Source organism: Haliotis cracherodii, unplaced genomic scaffold, assembly GCF_022045235.1.
Source record: "Haliotis cracherodii isolate W230 unplaced genomic scaffold, xgHalCrac1.p SCAF_6, whole genome shotgun sequence".
NCBI lineage: Eukaryota > Metazoa > Mollusca > Gastropoda > Lepetellida > Haliotidae > Haliotis > Haliotis cracherodii.
This window is the reverse complement of record NW_027266319.1, coordinates 54,716,943-54,737,722: the sequence shown is the minus strand read 5'-3', so window position 1 is coordinate 54,737,722 and position 20,780 is coordinate 54,716,943. Positions and strand designations below refer to the sequence as shown.

General features: G+C 40.1%; 1 protein-coding gene across 2 annotated transcripts; it reads left to right on the top strand.

The window, feature by feature from the left end:
- Positions 1-1,493: 1,493 nt before the first annotated feature.
- LOC139445258 (N-alpha-acetyltransferase 10-like) lies at positions 1,494-10,273 on the top strand. 2 transcript variants are annotated; one of them, XM_071226400.1, is made up of 7 exons: positions 1,494-1,585; positions 2,466-2,564; positions 3,275-3,333; positions 3,708-3,756; positions 7,119-7,279; positions 8,461-8,545; positions 10,164-10,273. In XM_071226400.1, the coding sequence occupies exons 1-7, from the start codon at positions 1,565-1,567 to the stop codon at positions 10,200-10,202; spliced, it is 513 nt and encodes a 170-aa protein (XP_071082501.1). In that variant the 5' UTR covers positions 1,494-1,564; the 3' UTR covers positions 10,203-10,273. The 2 variants fall into 2 exon arrangements, with proteins under 2 accessions (XP_071082501.1, XP_071082500.1); XM_071226399.1 differs by having other exon boundaries at positions 3,696-3,756.
- Positions 10,274-20,780: the final 10,507 nt, after the last annotated feature.

Sequence of the window (20,780 nt, the reverse complement as noted above, 5' to 3'; positions counted from 1 at the left end):
TTGAGTGTGAGTGAGTTAATGCTTTACGTCACATCGGCAGTAATACAGCCATATCGTGACGGGGATTGCAAACTATAAGTGCCCTTGACAAGCAAATATTGGAAAAAGATAAATATATTGTTTAAAATTGGGATATTTTTCAATTCATATTTTCTGCAAGTCAGATATTTTTACCACTGCATTCAATAAAGAGTAAACTCAACAAAGCCATAGTGGAAGTGGGATTTCTTTTTTTCCCATTTGGGAATGTTTACTGACATTTGCTGCAGGCTTTGGGCATAAATTTATAATTTATTGATCTCTGATCCAGTAAAATCCTTGATACACTTCATAGAATCTAATATGTGAAGATCTAATATAAATATTATGATTCCCAAGTGCAATTGTGTCAATATTTTCTCAGGAGATAATTTGTTCTAGAATCTTGAGAAAAATATTTGTAAGAAAGATAAGAATTAGTTAATAATCAACAATGCTGATATGAAAAGGAGCTCAATTCATAATTCTCATCAAATGCCATTGTTACTACTAACCCAAAATTAAACCTTTATAAACAATGGCACCCGTAGGACCAGCTGAATTCACATAGGAAAAAACACCCTTCCACTTGAACACTGTCAATCCAATCTAAACATTTCACTGACTCTAATTCCTAATGAATAAAATGTTACCTTTTCTAAAATCACCCACATCTCTTCTACCACAGGGCCATGTGTTGATGTCACTGATATCTGAGTTTATAGAACATTGATTACATGATCATGTGCTTCTGCTCGTGCATTACGGGAAAATCATGGCACGCATGTCTGCTGTCAATATACGCATATAATAGAGTTATCTCCCTTAAGTCCCTTCTCTTTACACAGGTTAGAAGCACAGTAGGTCGAGTTGCCCTCTTCTCAGGGTCAATTCTGGGACATCCTATGGTTTACTTGTGCCATATATGTAAATAGTAGATGTTGTTTTGGATGATTCTAAATGAAATATGATGATTTATTTTTTCGTCAGCATAATTATATCAATGATATATTTATTTTTTAGACGGCGATTGGCTTAACATTTTATCAATATTTAGCACAAAGAAAGAAATAGAATTATGTAGGGAGATTAAAATTGCTTGCAGTTTTTAACTGACATATCCAGGAGATAAGCGGACTTATTTCCTTGATCACATTTCAATAATTACTATTGAATAAATTGGTTCATGCATCTCGCCTTTGGGGCAAGTTTTCATTCTCGAAAATGTCACGCTTCTCTGCTGGCCAAGTGGTGGGGCCCGGATTGGCGATCAGTAGTGCTGAAAGAGTTATCGTTCTTGCCGCACCTATTGTCGTAACAAATAAGTCACGCCAATATATTCCAAGGTGCGCATACATATGGGAGATCCAAGTACGGCTTTAGGTTATGTTGTTTTTATAGTTCCTATTTATAAAGTAACTAAACCTACTTTTATATAGAAACTATGTCGTGAAATACATGGAGACGCGCGACCTTTTTATGACAGCCGGAATCCGCATGCTAATTCCAACCTGAATTTTAAGGACATCGAGGACAGCTGGTCAGAATGAATATTCGCTGTGCCACTGTGAGTAATATCGTAAAGACTATATATGTATGTTTGTTTAACCGTGACTTGGGAACTAACGACTATCCCTTCAAAGCGATTAGGTGCATTTTCTATCAGCCGCCCAGTATTCGCGCATTGGAAAAGCATTTTGTTCTAGTTTTTTCTGCGGATTAAGTTGGTTGGTTTGTTGTTTAACGCCGCACTCAGCTATATGACGGCGGTCTGTAAATAATCGAGTCTGGACCATACAATCCAGTGATTAATATCATGAGCATCGATCCACGCAATTGGGATCGATGACATGCATCAACCAAGTCAGCGAGCCTGACCACCCGATCCCGTTAGCTGCGGATTAAGTATGAAACAAGTGGCCACAAACACTCATAATTGGCGCACTACCGAAGACAAACATCGATTGAAATCTAATTTGTAATAACTCGTAATTACGACGAGCGGCTTACGACTACAAGAAGTCATTTATGTTTATTGATGATCGTGATACTTTGGGGGCCATACTATGTACCCTTTTAGATCCGCTTTGAAATAAGTGAGGACTTCAGAAAGGGACAGATTAGCATTTTTTGTGAAAAATAGATGTATTTGTTGTTGTTTTTTTTGATGAACACATCATCATATAAGGTCAAAACGTTTTGAGTCCAGGTCTACTGCACTGGCATGTCTTCCCCGAGCAGTCTTTCATTAGCATCATATTCAGTTGATTTTGATACTAAGTTGCAGACTGTAATCACTGGTAATGCTGATAATTGACATCATTATTAATATTTGATCACATATGTTATACCATGGTTATTCATGACCATGTGTATTGGTACATTTGCATTTGAAATAAAGTCATCATGTTCATGTTGCTATGGTAACACTTTGCTTGATGTTGCAGCCGGATGACTTGATGAACATGCAGCATTGCAACCTGCTGTGTCTGCCAGAAAACTATCAGATGAAATACTACTTCTATCATGGACTCTCATGGCCACAGGTAATACACCATTACCGTATATGCATTTTTATCACCCTCTTGTTTTTGTTGTTGTTTAACGCCACACTCAGCAATATTCCAGCTGTATCATCATATGACAGCACTCTGTAAATAATTGAGTCTGGGCCAGACAATCAGGTGATTGACATCATGAGCTTCAATCCACGCAATATTGGGATAAAATGACATGCACGTTAAGGGGTTGTTTATCATAACCTGATAACTCTGGTGTTACCGATAGAGGTTAAAACACGAACAGTTCCCAAAATTCAACTCTTGGGTGATGCATGTCATCGTATCCCAATTACTTGGATCGATGCTCATGATGTCAATCACTGGATTGTCTCGTCCAGACGCAATTATTTACAGACCTCCGTCATATAGCTGGAATATTGCTGAGTGCAGTGTTAAACAACAAACGTCATTCAGACGTTATGAATACTGAACAGTTGCCGAACATTAGAGACAAATCACATCTTGATTCAGTTAAGTAATGCAAACAATTACTTGAGAATCAACAAGGAGTTGAATAAAACTGAATACGTAAGTAGTCTTAAAATTATCTGCCAGACAGTTGCACAGGTGGAGGAAAATTGCCCAACAGGAAAGGTGCAAGCCATGGTCAGGCGGACAAGCAGTTAATTCGGACACTGTTTATAAGATCTACATGATATCAGTTGTTTTTTAATTCCTGTTGTTTTGTCTTCCAGCTGTCGTATGTAGCCGAAGATGAAAATGGAAAGGTTGTTGGATATGTCCTAGCGAAAATGTAAGTATCTCCGTTGCTCACCGTCAAGTTTACAAGTGTGAGAATCACTGTTTTATCTTTCACTTTTACAAGGACAACAGAAAATAGGACTGATGATCTCACATGCTTCCGGATGATGTATGTGCACAAGGGACCAGTATGATGATCATATACAAAACCTATAACAATAATCATGATAGTGTCAATTCAGAATCTTCTATCTAAAATCATGTAAATATCCCGGTGTCTCCACCAAATTCACTGCCTGGGTGTGGTAAGATTTGTACTTATTGTGGGCATGCATATGTTCATTGTTGTTGTTGTCGTTGTTGTTGTTGTCGTTGCTGCTGTTGTTGAGTACAACGTGTGATATATTTAGATAGATCTCTTTGTAGGGAGGAGGACCCGGAGGACTCGGTGCCGCACGGACACATCACATCACTGGTAGGTAACCATGGTAACCACTCACACTGCGCACACTCTGTGGAATGCAACGCAGCCATTCTTTCTTATTTTCATCACCTCATACCTATAACAATTTTTTTTAAAGTTAGTTATCATTATTACTGCTGAAAATGCTTGGTCAACCATAGAAATATTTATGAATTGACTTCAATATGTTTTGGAGGTATAAACGTTAAAATGAGGTGCACACTGTTTTTATAATTTTAATTAAATTTAATTTGAAAGTGGAGAAGTATGGTAGCCAAGTGGATGGCGCATTGCATATCATGCTAAAGGACTGAGTTTGATTCTCCATGTGGTACAATGTGCAAAACGCCTTCCCTCTGTCATGATTTGCTGAACATGCATCAACAGAGGATGTGGATCTTGTTTTCTGTCCCAATAATCACGATAACTGTGTCCTAACCTGTAACCTTTCCGGCTGTCGTGGTAACTGAATTTGACAAAGAAACTAATCGAAATGGCTAACTACTGATTGGATGTCGATTAACATGGATGTCTGCCTTTCGTCAATTCCAATATGGAGCGGTCGGGTAGCCTAGTGGTTAAAGCGTTAGCTTGTCACGCCGAAGACCCAGGTTCGATTCATGACGTGCGTACAGTGTGTGAGGTCCATTTCTGGTGTCCCCTGTCGTGATATTGCTGGAATATTGCTAAAAGCAGCACAGAACCATACTCACTCACTCACTCACTCACTCACTCACCTGCAATACGGTTATCCAAGGGAATTAACCCTGTCCCCCTCAATCGTTTCTACACTGGCCTGTTAACTATGCAATCATTTCAGCAGTTTCCTGTAAACCTTTGTATACTGCTTGAAAGAAGTTAAAGAACACCTAATTCTATAAGGAAGAGAGTTTGAGTGTTACAGCTGGTTTGACGCCAATATATGACTCGCTGTGGGGTTGTGATCGGTTTTTATTCAGATGAAGAAACGTTGCAATGACGGAATGGAGAAAGGGAGAAAATGGCCCTGAAACAATTACAACAGAATAGAAACGGCCATACATTATATCAGTTATACATTCATATCACAAGTAGCTTATATAAAGAATATATTAATACTATGGTATCTCATAATACATTGTAAATTGTTACAAATTAATCCATTAGTGATGACACATGTTATCACGCCAAGGGAGACAATTTCCCGCCAAATACAACATTTTGCCCACATACTCAAAATTAAAACAATATTTACACATATACCTAATATACACATAATTCCACAAGTAAGCTGACGTACATTTAAATAAGCACGTAGTAACCATCAAAAGCTACATACAAAGTGTACATGAAGATAAAATATATTTAAACATGCTAATGAGCCTTACCTATTTGTGGAATGAGCCATGTAATTGAACGTGGTGACTCACGTCCGATGACCATAGATTGCCTGTAATTCATAAACACAATCATACAACATTGTGACAATGCATTCACCATCACTCAGGGTCTCCGCTCACACAATTCAAACAAAACCATTTTTATATATATATACACACACAACCAACTGACAAAAGCAGACGTTTAATAACTATTTTTAACTCTAATCAGAACATTTGTTGCAACTTTCTACACAACCACATGGACTTTAGGTTTGACTTAGTTGACAAAACATCAGATACTTTAGATACTTAAATACATTTTTTAACCTTATCAGTTTTAACAAGATACAAAATGACATTTATTTCTAAGAAACAACATACTTAATGAACATGTAAAAGACATAATAAATCTAAACATAATTTAGTGTTTAAGTATTTAACTGACCTGTTGAATCCTACTGCCACCTTGCTGTTGCCTGTGCGGTGCTGTGATTGTGAGTTGGTTAGATTGGTGCAAAGAAGACTATCTTAGTTTTTTAAATTAGCCAATGAGAAGTTAAGAATTAGGGTCAGGTGATAAACAACTTTCATCCTGGATCCAGAATGAGGCAATACTCTTGATCCAGCATTATACTTTACATAACTGACGTCATAACCATTCAGATGAATGAAATTCATAGGAACTAATGATAAACAAAATCAAATGTCAATCTAATTGACATTTCGCTTAAAACCACAAACATTAGAATACTGCCACCAACCATCAATATTTTTAACAACCTTTTTATGACTTATACATTATTTTTATTCATATTTTACCTTTAAACCATAAAATATGAAACACCATGTTACATCCAATACTTGTAAAATAGATATATACAAAGACACCAAATTATGACATTAAAATACCCTCAAAATGTCACTGCTACATGAGGATGTCAACTTCTTTATTATGAGGAACACAATGTTTCAGAGTATATGCTTCATCTGATGAAGGAGTAGGCATATACTTCGAAACGTTGTGTTCCTCATAATAAAGAAGTTGACATCCATAAATTCTTTTCCTTATGTGTATCACTTCTAAATGTCTCCAAGACTTGACCTTATTCCATGACATTAACAGTTGGAAAAAGAAATCTATGGCCTGAGCAGTAAAAATGTGTTCAGTTTCTTTGAGACATGTTTGTATGCAATTTTAATGGTAATATTGCACTTATTTTTTATGAAAATTTATTTTACAAGTACAAGTATCATTTTCACAAACAATTAAGGAATTTTTATTTGGTGATCTTTCTTATAATTCCTGCACAAAAACCTACTGTAAACATGGTAAACATTGCAGTCTGTATTGTTAATATTTGTAACCCATGAAACATATATCATTCTACCACTTCAACATGTTCAAGTACAGTCAAGTCCCGTTAATCCGACATTGTTGGTTGCATATGATTATGTCGGATTAACAAGTATGTCAGATAAACGAAATTGAGATTGAGGTAATCTAGCCATGTGATTAAACCTGTTTTGTTTGTTTAAAGCAGTAACTGTTTATTGTTAAGCAAGTTTATCTCTGCAGCCGGTGAATTATGCAGCTACTTGCCGATTCGTCTCGCATCAACACACGGGGTTGTGTACTCGCGGGCAGATGACCACGGAGTACACTGATCACTGTGTCGGATTAACAAGACTGATTAATGAGTTATTTCAGCATTTTGTTGCAAATTAGGTGTGTCGGAGTCGGAGTGAGACTGTCGGATTAACGGGTCTAAATAGCACTGATTTAATCGGTTCCCATCATTTGTGTCGGATAAAGCTGATTGTTGGATTAACGAGACTTGACTGTATGTCAAATGTATCGTTTGCGATGCAATTACTAGCCAGACTGGGAGTATTTACATGCAAATGCTCACGGTATCATGTCTGAAGTATTTTCAATGAACCCGTATCTTGGAAAGATGTTATACTGTTACCATGGTTACAGCAAGTGGTATTAATGTTCCTGTGTCCCTGTAGGCTGTGAAGCGGTCACACAGACGACTCGGCCTGGCCCAGAAACTGATGGACCAGGCATCCCGTGCAATGGTGGAATGTTTCAATGCTCAGTATGTCTCCCTCCACGTCCGGAAAAGCAACAGAGCTGCTCTACATCTCTACACAAACACTCTCAAGTTTACGTAAGTCAATGGGTTAACACTGTTAGACATCATTTTCAGATTTTGGGGTAATTGTAATTCCAGTTTGAAACAATTGTTTGATTTCAGTCTGGTTTATAACCATCTTCCCAGGGCAAGAGAGTAAACGGACTTTAAAAGTCCAGTTTCCACCCTTGCCGAACTAGGCTGGTATTACAGTTATATGAGTTATATTTTGGCGGGACAAACGAGTCCAATCAAAATCGCGCAAAAAAATTGAAATCTGGTTCGTAAACCATGTAAACTGTCATGCAGATTTCGGTCGATTGCAGGATTTGCAAAGCATGTACCCTGCCAACTTGTCAACAGATATTTTCCAAATCTTTTCCTGTTTATAATCAAGGTTTGATGACTTCACTATGTAAGACCCGTTTTATTGCAATATACATCTTTATAATTGATCATATCGTCTTGACTTGGCACCACCATTTTGTTTGAAGCGAATGCAAGTGATACGAGAGATGGAATCTGATTGGTCAATAGGAGAGGCTTAGAAAAAGAAGGGACATAACTTGAAATAGACACTGGTGGCGCTACGGTCAAGCCCAGTAATTCCAGCCTAGTTCGGCACGGGTGGAAACTGGACTTTTAAAGTCAGTTAACTCTCTTGCCTCGGGAAGATGGTTCATAACATGGTATCTTTGTCTCCATGTTTGGATTATGTAAAAACCTAGGGATCAGTCATTTTTTAATTGGGGGGGGCGGGGAGGATTGATTGGGGTGTCAGAAGATTTTGTACTGCAAATAATGTCTCTCCTCTAATGCTTGTATTCAAAATAATGTTTGTATTCATTTTTACGGTCTAGCTTTAGTCAATATGTTTGACATTGGAGTATATTGAGCATGTTGAGACCAGTTTTCTTATGGGACTGTGTAACACCCTACTTACTCACTGGCCCCATGAAGATTCTGGGGTAAAATAGGTCTTTAGCAACCCATGCTTGCCGTAAGAAGCAACTGTGCAACGGGATCAGGTGGTCAGGCTCGCTTACTTGGTTGATGGATGTCATCGATCCCAATTGCATTGATCGATGCTCATGATGTCAATCACTGGATTGTCTGGTCCAGACTCGATTATTTACAGACTGCCGTCATATAGATCAAATATTGCTGAGTGGGTGTTAAACAACAAACTTACTGACTGACACTCATGCCTGTTGCAGGATCAGCGAGATCGAGCCCAAATACTATGCAGATGGAGAGGATGCCTATGCCATGAGACGAGATCTGTCAGAGTTTAGAGAAAGAGTAAGTCATCCATGTCTGTCTGGACTTCAGTCTGGACGTAATCCTTGAGTCAATGACTTAAGATTGTGTTGAAAAGCCTTGAAAATGTTTTCAAAGTTAAACTCTCTTGAAGTCTGTAAAAAATATAGTGAAGAAAACCCCTTGTATACAATATGCTTAAAGTCAGTTATCTGCTTGCTAAGGGGACCGATATTCCAGTAAAATTCACAGAGAACATGAAGCATACCATGTTTTCTTTTGCAAATGGCATAATAGTGTTTGCTGGGTGAAGTGTGACAAGATTTGGGGCAGTCAGCATGGTGGGAAGGTTCCTTTACAGGGCCAGTATCATCGCCGCCACCAGTGTGCAAGCAGCCCTTACAAGAATCGGGAGAATTGCCCCTCAACATTTATATTTTTCTATATGTTCTTCAGAATGCCATTCTAGCCATTTGGGAAAAGCTTTATGACTGATTCACCTTGTCTCAGATGAATTTACGTTTGTTTGTTTGTTTGTTTAGTCAGATTGGTTTGGTATTGCAGGCTAAAGAAATAGCTGCCAACTTCTCCCTTAAATGATCACCAAATTAATGACATGGTAGTTGAAATGGAACAGAAATTCAAGTTGACGAACAAACAAAACAATTTTGCTGGGGGAAGAGTATTCAGTGTCACAACATCCCCTGTTTGTAAACGACCGCCTCCGTGGTCCAGTGGTAGTGCGTCCACCCGGAGAGCGAAAGGTCCGGGGTTCGCACCCCAGGCGTCATAGCAAAATATGTTAAAAGAGGGTACTTGTTGTTACCCTGTCTGGCGCTCAGCATTAAGGAGCTAAAACAAGGACTGGTCGGTTCGGAGTCAGTATACTGTGTCTTGGTGCGGCATTCATGTTAAACTGTGGCATGGTATCTCAGTGATCTAGCACTATAAATCGGCATCAGTCCAGAGTAGTATACGCACGCACGCACGCACGCACGCACGCAAACACACACACACACACGCACACACACACACACACACACACGTGCATGCACACGTGCATGCACATTGCTATACAAGTGCATTAATGTTGGACGTGACGTAAAACCCAATTTCACCACACCTCACCTGTTTGTAAACATAACGGTCATGCAGTTGTGAGGTCAACTCCATGCATGGCTGTAAGCCACCTAGCACAGTAGGGTTTCACCGAAGCTCGTGGGTTTCACCGAAGTGGTAAACGTCTGAGACCTGCATCGCTTCGGGCTTTCCTCCCACATTAAGCTGACACGCCGTGATATAACTGGAATACTGTTAAAAGCGGCGTTAAACTCACTCACCCACTCACTCCAAAGGCATAAACAAAAATAAAAAACTTTACATTTGGGGTTAGAGGGGCAGATTTCAAGAGTCTTGTTATGGCCGCTTCCACACTGATGGCAGTGGTGAGTGTAACGAAGGTGTCATGCTGAGAAGGAGCTTGGTTTAATTCATGGGAAGGAGCCTTGAACTTTCTATACATACCCTGTGTTCAAAGCAATGTTAACTTTAACCCACTCATTATAACAAAGTATAAGGGCACGCCTAGGTATTTCCCAATGTTATTGAACAGCTTGGAGTATTTATGTCATTTCTATATATTTGTATATTTATTTTTCAGTATGGAGTCAAACAAGAAATAGAAGGAAACACATCATAGAATTTCTGCGTCATCTAGAATATGTGTTTGTGTGTGTATGTAAAAACGAAAAACCATCAAAATAAACTGTATATAGATCTGTATGTGTTTTGTTGTCTGTGTACACGAGGGGAAGTTAAGGATGTCACCGTGAATAACACTAGAGTTGTCTCCCCCTGGACCATGTTGCACTTTGTCAATTATGCCTTGTACATATTGTCAGAAATGTGTGCAACACAAGAATTATCTCCCCTTGAACATTGTAGCCAGCCATTCATGCCTCATACATATTTTTACATATGCCCAGATGCGATGATGGAAATGAGAAGTCTCTGGACTTGCAAGTTACTGATGGTTAGGTTCTATCCCCTTCACATCTAGTGGTAGAGCGTCTGAGGAGAGCGGAAGGTTGGGGTTGACGTTAAAAGATGATACTTGTTGATACCCTGTCTGGCGCTCAGCATTATGGGGCTAAAGCAAGGACTGGTCAGGTCGGAGTCAGTATACTGTGTCTGAGTGGCGTATTCGTGTTAAACTGCGGCATGGTATCTCAGTGGGCTAGCACTATAAAATCGGCATCAGTCCAGAATAGTACAAGTAGCCACACACACACGTGCATGCACATTGCTATAATCTTGAACGTGACCGACATTAAACCCTATTTCACCTCACCTCTGTCCCTTTCACATGGCGCCTTGAACCAAGTTTATGTCAAAAACTAGAAGCATCATCCATCATTGCCCACATTCTCAATGTAAATGCAGAAAATATATTATGACATCTTGGGCATAAACAATGACATATGACCACATGAAAAAGATGTGTGATTTACCATTTGTACCAAGAAGACGTCTAGGTTTTCTTACAGGAGAGCATGGTTTCCATCTGTTGAACAATATTATTCAATGTGCTGATGATTTACTGCAAATATATCACATTGCGGGACATGCAGTATATTTGTGGTGCAATATTCAAATTATCAAATCAGTATCAATATTATAAACATGGTAAAAGAAGCGCAAATACTGTAAACAGATGGTTCAAGGAGTATCGCTACTGTAAACAGGTGGTACAAGGAGTAGTGCTACTGTAAACAGATGGTACAAGGAGTACCGCTACCGTAAACAGATGGTAAAAGGAGTATTGCCACTGTAAACATATGGTACAAGGAGTATCGCTACTGTAAACAGATGGTACAAGGAGTATCGCTACTGTAAACAGATGGTTCAAGGAGTATTGCTACTGTAAACAGATGGTTCAAGGTGTATCGCTACCGTAAACAGATGGTACAAGGAGTATTGCTGCTGTAAACAGATGGTACAAGGAGTATCGCTACTGTAAACAGATGGTACAAGGAGCTGCTTCTGTAAACAGACGGTACAAGGAGTATTGCCACTGTAAACAGATGGTACAAGGAGTATCGCTACTGTAAACAGATGGTACAAGGAGTATTGCCACTGTAAACATATGGTACAAGGAGTATTGCTACTGTAAACAGATGGTACAAGGAGTATTGCTACTGTAAACAGATGGTACAAGGAGTATCGCTACTGTAAACAGATGGTTCAAGGTGTATCACTACCGTAAACAGATGGTACAAGGAGTATTGCTGCTGTTAACAGATGGTACAAGGAGTATCGCTACTGTAAACAGATGGTACAAGGAGTATCGCTACTGTAAACAGATGGTACAAGGAGTATTGCCACTGTAAACAGATGGTTCAAGGAGTATCGCTACTGCAAAAAGATGGTACAAGGAGTATCGCTACTGTAAACAGATGGTTCAAGGAGTATCGCTACTGTAAACATGTTACAAGGAGTATCGTTCTTGTAAACAGATAGTTCAAGGTGTATCGCTACCGCAAACAGATGGTACAAGGAGTATCGCTACCATAAACAGATGGTACAAGGAGTATCGCTATCCTGACAGGCAATATCTCGGCATCTGATATTTGATGATATGCAAAGATCTAAAACATCCATCTTTTGGGTGATAGGTTCCAGACAGCAGCATCAGATGTCTTTGCATGCCCCTGCCTCATCACTTCCATTGCCCCCGTGGACACACATGATTGTGTTCAAGTCATCAATGATCAGTGATGTCCACCATTGTTACATGTGGCATCATGGTTCCAACTGAAGACCGCCTCCGTGGTCTAGTGGTAGAGCGTCCGCCCGGAGAGTAAATGGTCTGGGGTTCGATCCACGGCCACGTCATACCAAAAGATGTTAAAAGATGGTACTTGTTGTTACCCTGTCTTGCGCTCGGCATTTAGGGGCTTAAACAAGGACTGGTCGGCTCGGAGTCAGTATACTGTGTCTGAGTGGGGTATTCATGTTAAACTGTGGCATGGTATCTCAGTGGGGTAGAATTATAAATCGGGATCAGTCCGGACTAGGACAAGCAGATGCACACACGTTGCTATATAAGTGCTATAATCTTGAACGCGATGGTTAAAACCTATTTCACCTAACCTCACCTTCTTGTTTTGATAATGTATTTATCATCTGTATTGCCATTTTATCCAAATAGTTAAAAAAAGGAGATTTATTAGAAATATGGAATACATCTTAATGGTTTTACAGACTCAACAGTACCGACAGATGTCATTGTGGTCCTGGTATTTAATGATGTCGCAGCGAACACAAAATTTAAATAATGGAACAACAACTGCATGACTACAGCTGATCCTAAAGTCAGTATACTATACAGTATATTACATGTGTGTGCCTAGCATACTAATTCTAAGACCCGTGAAAATCCAGGGTAAAACAGGTCTTCGGCAACCCATGCTTGCCGTAAAAGACGACTATGCTTGTCGTAAAAGGCGACTATGCTTGTCGTAAAAGGCGACTAACGGGATCGGGTGGTCAGGCTCGCTGACTTGGTTGATGCATGTCATCGTATCCAAATTGCGTGGATCGATGCAGACGATGTCAATCACTGGATTGTCTGATCCAGACTCGATTATTTACAGACTGCCGTCCTATAGTTGGAATATTGCTGAGTGCAGCGTTAAACAACAAACAAACAAACAACTAGTCCAGACTAATGCTCGCCCACTGAGATGTGTAACACGACTGTCCCACTCAGACACAGTATTCTGACTCCGAGCCAACCAGTCCCATTTACCCCAATAATACTGGGCGCCAAGCAGGGTAAAAACAAGCGCCATCTTTTAACATCTTTAGGCAACGAACCACCGACCTTCCACCCTCCAGACAGATGCTCCCATCAACTAGACCATAGAGAAAAGATGACAAGACAGGAGTACCAGTAACGGGATGTCATCTCGTCATCTAGAGATCACCCCGGTATATTAAATGCAATCAAACACAAAAACGAGTGCACTATATTTATGAGTTAATTTATTTATAAATCTGTCGCCTTTGAAAGCTGAATAAACTGACATTCTCTGGACTTCACACTCCTGTCATGTTCATTGACGCGTTCACTGCATGTACCTGCACAAAGCTGACATTCCGAGGTACCCCCTTGTATTTACACTCCGTTTTAATGGGATTCAGAGTTCAAATTGCTTTCTGACGGTTTTTTTCTCTCCTTCAACAGGAGGTTCCTTCATTTGAAATTACTTATAGCAGAAAACTGCTGATTTAATTTTGAGTTTGTTATATACAGCAGCCTCTGTCTAGTCATTGTGTGTACCTGTGTACTGGTTTGTTATATACAGCAGCCTCGGTCTAGTCATTGTGTCTACCTGTGTACTGGTTTGTTATATACAGCAGCCTCTGTCTTGTCATTGTGTCTACCTGTGTACTGGTTTGTTATATACAACAGCCACTGTCTAGTCATTGTGTCTACCCGTGTACTGGTTTGTTATATACAGCAGCCTCTGTCTAGTCACTGTGTCTAACTGTGTACTGGTTTGTTATATACCGCATCCTCGGTCTAGTCACTGTGTCTACATGTGTACTGGTTTGTTACATACAACAGCCTCGGTCTAGTCACTGTGTCTACCTGTGTACTGGTTTGTTATATACAACAGCCACTGTCTAGTCATTGTGTCTACCTGTGTACTGGTTTGTTATATACAGCAGTCACTGTGTCTACCTGTGTACTGGTTTGTTATATACAACAGCCTCTGTCTAGTCATTGTGTCTACCTGTGTACTGGTTTGTTACATACAGCAGTCACTGTGTCTACATGTGTACTGGTTTGTTATATACAACAGCCACTGTCTAGTCATTGTGTCTACCTGTGTACTGGTTTGTTACATACAGCAGTCACTGTGTCTACATGTGTACTGGTTTGTTATATACAGCAGCCACTGTCTAGTCATTGTGTCTACCTGTGTACTGGTTTGTTACATACAGCAGTCACTGTGTCTACCTGTGTACTGGTTTGTTATATACAACAGCCACTGTCTAGTCATTGTGTCTACCTGTGTACTGGTTTGTTATATACAGCAGTCACTGTGTCTAACTGTGTACTGGTTTGTTATATACAACAGCCTCTGTCTAGTTATTGTGTCTACCTGTGTACTGGTTTGTTATATACAGCAGTCACTGTGTCTAACTGTGTACTGGTTTGTTATATACAACAGCCTCTGTCTAGTTATTGTGTCTACCTGTGTACTGGTTTGTTATATACAACAGCCTCTGTCTAGTCATTGTGTCTACCTGTGTACTGATTTGTTATATACAACAGCCACTGTCTAGTCATTGTGTCTACCTGTGTACTGGTTTGTTATATACAGCAGTCACTGTGTCTACCTGTGTACTGGTTTGTTGTGTACAGCAGCCTCTGTCTAGTCATTGTGTCTACCTGTGTACTGGTTTGTTATATACAGCAGTCATTGTGTCTAACTGTGTACTGGTTTGTTATATACAGCAGTCATTGTGTCTACCTGTGTACTGGTTTGTTATATACAACAGCCTCTGTCTAGTCATTGTGTCTACCTGTGTACTGATTTGTTATATACAGCAGTCACTGTGTCTACCTGTGTACTGTTTTGTTATATACAGCAGCCACTGTCTAGTCATTGTGTCTACCTGTGTACTGGTTTGTTACATACAGCAGTCACTGTGTCTACATGTGTACTGGTTTGTTATATACAACAGCCACTGTCTAGTCATTGTGTCTACCTGTGTACTGGTTTGTTATATACAGCAGCCTCTGTCTAGTCATTGTGTCTACCTGTGTACTGGTTTGTTATATACAGCAGTCACTGTGTCTAACTGTGTACTGGTTTGTTATATACAGCAGTCATTGTGTCTAACTGTGTACTGGTTTGTTATATACCGCAGTCATTGTGTCTACCTGTGTACTGGTTTGTTATATACAACAGCCTCTGTCTAGTCATTGTGTCTACCTGTGTACTGATTTGTTATATACAACAGCCACTGTCTAGTCATTGTGTCTACCTGTGTACTGGTTTGTTATATACAGCAGTCACTGTGTCTACCTGTGTACTGGTTTGTTATATACAACAGCCTCTGTCTAGTTATTGTGTCTACCTGTGTACTGGTTTGTTATATACAACAGCCACTGTCTAGTCATTGTGTCTACCTGTGTACTGGTTTGTTATATACAGCAGTCACTGTGTCTACCTGTGTACTGTTTTGTTATATACAACAGCCTCTGTCTAGTCATTGTGTCTACCTGTGTACTGGTTTGTTATATACAGCAGTCATTGTGTCTACCTGTGTACTGGTTTGTTATATACAGCAGTCATTGTGTCTACCTGTGTACTGGTTTGTTATATACAACAGCCTCTGTCTAGTCATTGTGTCTACCTGTGTACTGATTTGTTATATACAACAGCCACTGTCTAGTCATTGTGTCTACCTGTGTACTGGTTTGTTATATACAGCAGTCACTGTGTCTACCTGTGTACTGTTTTGTTATATACAACAGCCTCTGTCTAGTTATTGTGTCTACCTGTGTACTGGTTTGTTATATACAACAGCCTCTGTCTAGTCATTGTGTCTACCTGTGTACTGGTTTGTTATATACAGCAGCCACTGTCTAGTCATTGTGTCTACCTGTGTACTGGTTTGTTACATACAGCAGTCACTGTGTCTACATGTGTACTGGTTTGTTATATACAACAGCCACTGTCTAGTCATTGTGTCTACCTGTGTACTGGTTTGTTATATACAGCAGTCACTGTGTCTAACTGTGTACTGGTTTGTTATATACAACAGCCTCTGTCTAGTTATTGTGTCTACCCGTGTACTGGTTTGTTATATACAACAGTCACTGTCTAGTCACTGTGTCTACCTGTGTACTGGTTTGTTATATACAGCAGCCTCTGTCTAGTCATTGTGTCTACCTGTGTACTGATTTGTTACATACAACAGCCACTATCTAGTCATTGTGTCTACCTGTGTACTGGTTTGTTATATACAGCAGTCACTGTGTCTAACTGTGTACTGGTTTGTTATATACAACAGCCTCTGTCTAGTTATTGTGTCTACCTGTGTACTGGTTTGTTATATACAACAGCCTCTGTCTAGTCATTGTGTCTACATGTGTACTGGTTTGTTATATACAGCAGTCACTGTCTAGTTATTGTGTCTACCTGTGTACTGGTTTGTTATATACAACAGCCTCTGTCTAGTCATTGTGTCTACATGTGTACTGGTTTGTTATATACAGCAGCCACTGTCTAGTTATTGTGTCTACCTGTGTACTGGTTTGTTATATACAGCAGCCACTGTCTAGTTATTGTGTCTACCTGTGTACTGGTTTGTTATATACAGCAGTCACTGTGTCTACCTGTGTACTGGTTTGTTATATACAACAGTCACTGTCTAGTCACTGTGTCTACCTGTGTACTGGTTTGTTATGTACAGCAGCCTCTGTCTAGTCATTGTGTCTACCTGTGTACTGGTTTGTTATATACAGCAGCCACTGTCTAGTTATTGTGTCTACCTGTGTACTGGTTTGTTATATACAACAGCCTCTGTCTAGTCATTGTGTCTACCTGTGTACTGGTTTGTTATATACAACAGCCACTGTCTAGTCATTGTGTCTACCTGTGTACTGGTTTGTTCTATACAGCAGTCACTGTGTCTACCTGTGTACTGTTTTGTTATATACAGCAGTCACTGTCTAGTCATTGTGTCTACCTGTGTACTGTTTTGTTATATACAGCAGTCACTGTCTAGTCATTGTGTCTACCTGTGTACTGTTTTGTTATATACAGCAGTCACTGTCTAGTCATTGTGTCTACCTGTGTACTGGTTTGTTATATACAGCAGTCACTGTGTCTAACTGTGTACTGGTTTGTTATATACAGCAGTCACTGTGTCTACCTGTGTACTGGTTTGTTATATACAGCAGTCACTGTGTCTAACTGTGTACTGGTTTGTTATATACAGCAGTCACTGTGTCTACCTGTGTACTGGTTTGTTATATACAGCAGTCACTGTGTCTACCTGTGTACTGGTTTGTTATATACAGCAGTCACTGTCTAGTCACTGTGTCTACCTGTGTACTGGTTTGTTATATACAGCAGTCACTGTCTAGTCATTGTGTCTACCTGTGTACTGGTTTGTTATATACAGCAGCCACTGTCTAGTCATTGTGTCTACCTGTGTACTGGTTTGTTATATACAGCAGCCACTATCTAGTCATTGTGTCTACCTGTGTACTGGTTTGTTATATACAGCAGTCACTGTGTCTACCTGTGTACTGGTTTGTTATATACAACAGCCTCTGTCTAGTCACTGTGTCTACCTGTGTACTGGTTTGTTATATACAACAGCCACTGTCTAGTCATTGTGTCTACCTGTGTACTGGTTTGTTATATACAGCAGTCACTGTCTACCTGTGTACTGGTTTGTTATATACAGCAGCCACTGTCTAGTCATTGTGTCTACCTGTGTACTGGTTTGTTATATACAGCAGCCACTGTCTAGTTATTGTGTCTACCTGTGTACTGGTTTGTTATGTACAACAGTAACTGTTTAGTCATGTGACACTCAATTACGTTGGCCCATTTAGTTACACATTCTATTCCACTGTTTAAATTAGAGGTGGTTATGGTGAATTGAAACCCCTGATTGACCTGTCAGCATTGTGTACTTTCCAAATTCATGGAAAAAGTCCTGTTCAGCAGGCCTTGTGACCAGTATCACTGTGGCAGGTTCTCACTCAGCATCCAAGCTGTGTGACGGAGTAATCTGGATGCAGACACTGGAGTGTGGTGACATTATAAATAACACTCAACCCTTCACATAACTGTTTCTACTTAGATGCACCCATGAAGATCTGGTTTAGAATTAGTATCAGCAACCCATGCTTATCGTAAGAGGCGACAATGCTTGTCATATAAGGCGACTAACGGGATCGGATGATCAGGCTCATGGACTTGGTTGATACATGTCATATCCCAAAAGATTGATGCTCATGATGTCAATCACTAGATTGTCTGGTCAAGACTATTTACAGGCTGCCATCATGGCGCTGGAATATTGCTGTGCGAGGCCTGCAACACACTTAGATGCCTGCTTATATCCCCAGGTCGCAGAAACCTGTTGTTCCTGAAATACCCCAGTAACCGGTGAGATGGGCAGTCATCGCACCAGTGTGCGCCTCCGTTGCACTGCCAGTGATCTACCTACCGGTGTTATTCCTACCTTGTTTCACACACTCTTAGCAGGGAATATACTCCAGTAAAAACAGAGGACAGGCAGTCATCACGCCACCACTGAATGAGTCTGGCTTAGCATCGCTTTCTACAGTATTTCATTTACATACCAGCATGTAGTCTCTCTCCCAGACCCCAGAGAATAGATTTAAAAAGGAGTCCAAATCAAGTCTAGAATGATTTGGCAAGTCTAGATTTCCTCAGCTACTGAAATTTAAGGATTGTTCTGGGCTTCATTTGGATTTGATTTGATTTTTTGTAGAATACTAGATATATATTTCTAAAAAGATAACTTCTGGGACTAAATGTCAGTCTACCCAGTGTGTGAGGGATAGCTTCAAGTGATGCAGGTTTCAGACATTTCCAACTTTGTCAGGAGCATGATGTTGACAACCTGGTGTCAGAATCTGTCTGAAGTAGAATTTCCAGCATGTCTAGCAGAAGCAACTGTGAACAGCTACTTGCTGACTAGCCTCTTGTTCCCTGCTGTACCATTGAGTGAGTGAGTGAGTGGGGTTTAAGTCACTCTGAACAGGGTTTTAAAACATATTTGTTTCAGTTTCAGTGATATAGGTCACAGTATTGACATGTGGACCTGCCATTGGTGGTCATGAGTATAAAACATTATAATACATCCAGTAAAATAATCTTATCACTACTATAGATTTGAGTAACTACAGATAGGTTGAACAGAATACACATTTCACAGTGTGTCAAAATGTGTTTTAACAAGACATAGGCATTATGTCTGTCCTGAAACAAGCCATCTAAACTTCAAATTAAACTGAAAAGAAAATTTTCACCATGTCTCCTTTCTTATTGAAGGACAGGTTTAAATAAACTTTCGAGTGAATCATTTGGGAATGACCTTCACCTTGACAGAGAGAGATGTCATCTGAAAAACAGATCCCTTGACTCATCATGGAGATAAAAATAACGAAACTCTGGCCTATTTTATGATCAGTAACATCGTGTATGAGCCTACGGATTCAGTGTTCCATGTCATCAACCACAGCAATCTGTCCCGTATCTTTCACTGTATCTGTAGCACACTGGCATGAATAGGGTCACTAGACCAGCACAAGGTCAAACACCACCAGCACCACTGCTCCCTGATACTGAGAACCAAAGAGTTTCACAAACTGTGTGCAGAGATGGAATCTTTGTCCAGGGTCACTGTACTGACACAGGCTCAACCATCAGCACCAGTGCCCCCTTCTCCTCCCTGATATGGAAAACCCATGAGTTTCACAAACTGTGTGCAGAGATGGAATCTTTGTCCAGGGTCACTGTACTGACACAAGCTCAACCATCAGCACCAGTGCCCCCTTCTCCTCCCTGATATGGAAAACCCATGAGTTTCACAAACTGTGTGCAGAGATGGAATCTTTGTCCAGGGTCACTGTACTGACACAAGCTCAACCATCAGCACCAGTGCCCCCTTCTCCTCCCTGATACTGAAAACCCATGAGTTTCACAGACTGTGTGCAGAGAACTGGATTGGGTCCTGGGTGACAGGTGGACATCTTCACCACCAGGCTACCCCATCACATCAACAAGTGGACAAGGAATGCAAGGATGATATCACAAACTGTGCCCAGAGTCAGACTTCCTGTGTTTTTGCCTCCAGAACATACAAACATACACATATTGTACTGTTGACTCCGGAATCTCATCATTTAAACCATTATGACAAGCGTGGATCCAGCACTTTTAAAATAGAGGGATCCAAAATATCAAAATCCTCTCCCAGATAATTTGATTGGCTGTGTGTGTCTGGCCCCCCCCATCTGGAATCTGGATCCGCCTATGTCTGGTGACGTCACACTATTTTTGTTGCTGTTGATCCCGCGTTACTCAGGAATTCACTGATCATTACCGAACATGCATTTTAAACAAGTTAAACTTACCATAGGTCATTATGCAATTATCAAGAAATTATATATCAAGTCCTTTAGGACTCATTGATTCAAATTCTAGAA

What these genes read in the sequence shown, in the direction of transcription:
- LOC139445258 (XM_071226399.1), top strand. Translation starts at nt 1,565, where the DNA reads ATGAATATTCGCTGTGCCACT. An exon ending in TGAATATTCGCTGTGCCACT is followed by an intron (nt 1,586 to 2,465) that starts GTGAGTAATATC and finishes TTGATGTTGCAG; the next exon opens with CCGGATGACTTGATGAACAT. An exon ending in ACGGACACATCACATCACTG is followed by an intron (nt 3,757 to 7,118) that starts GTAGGTAACCAT and finishes GTGTCCCTGTAG; the next exon opens with GCTGTGAAGCGGTCACACAG.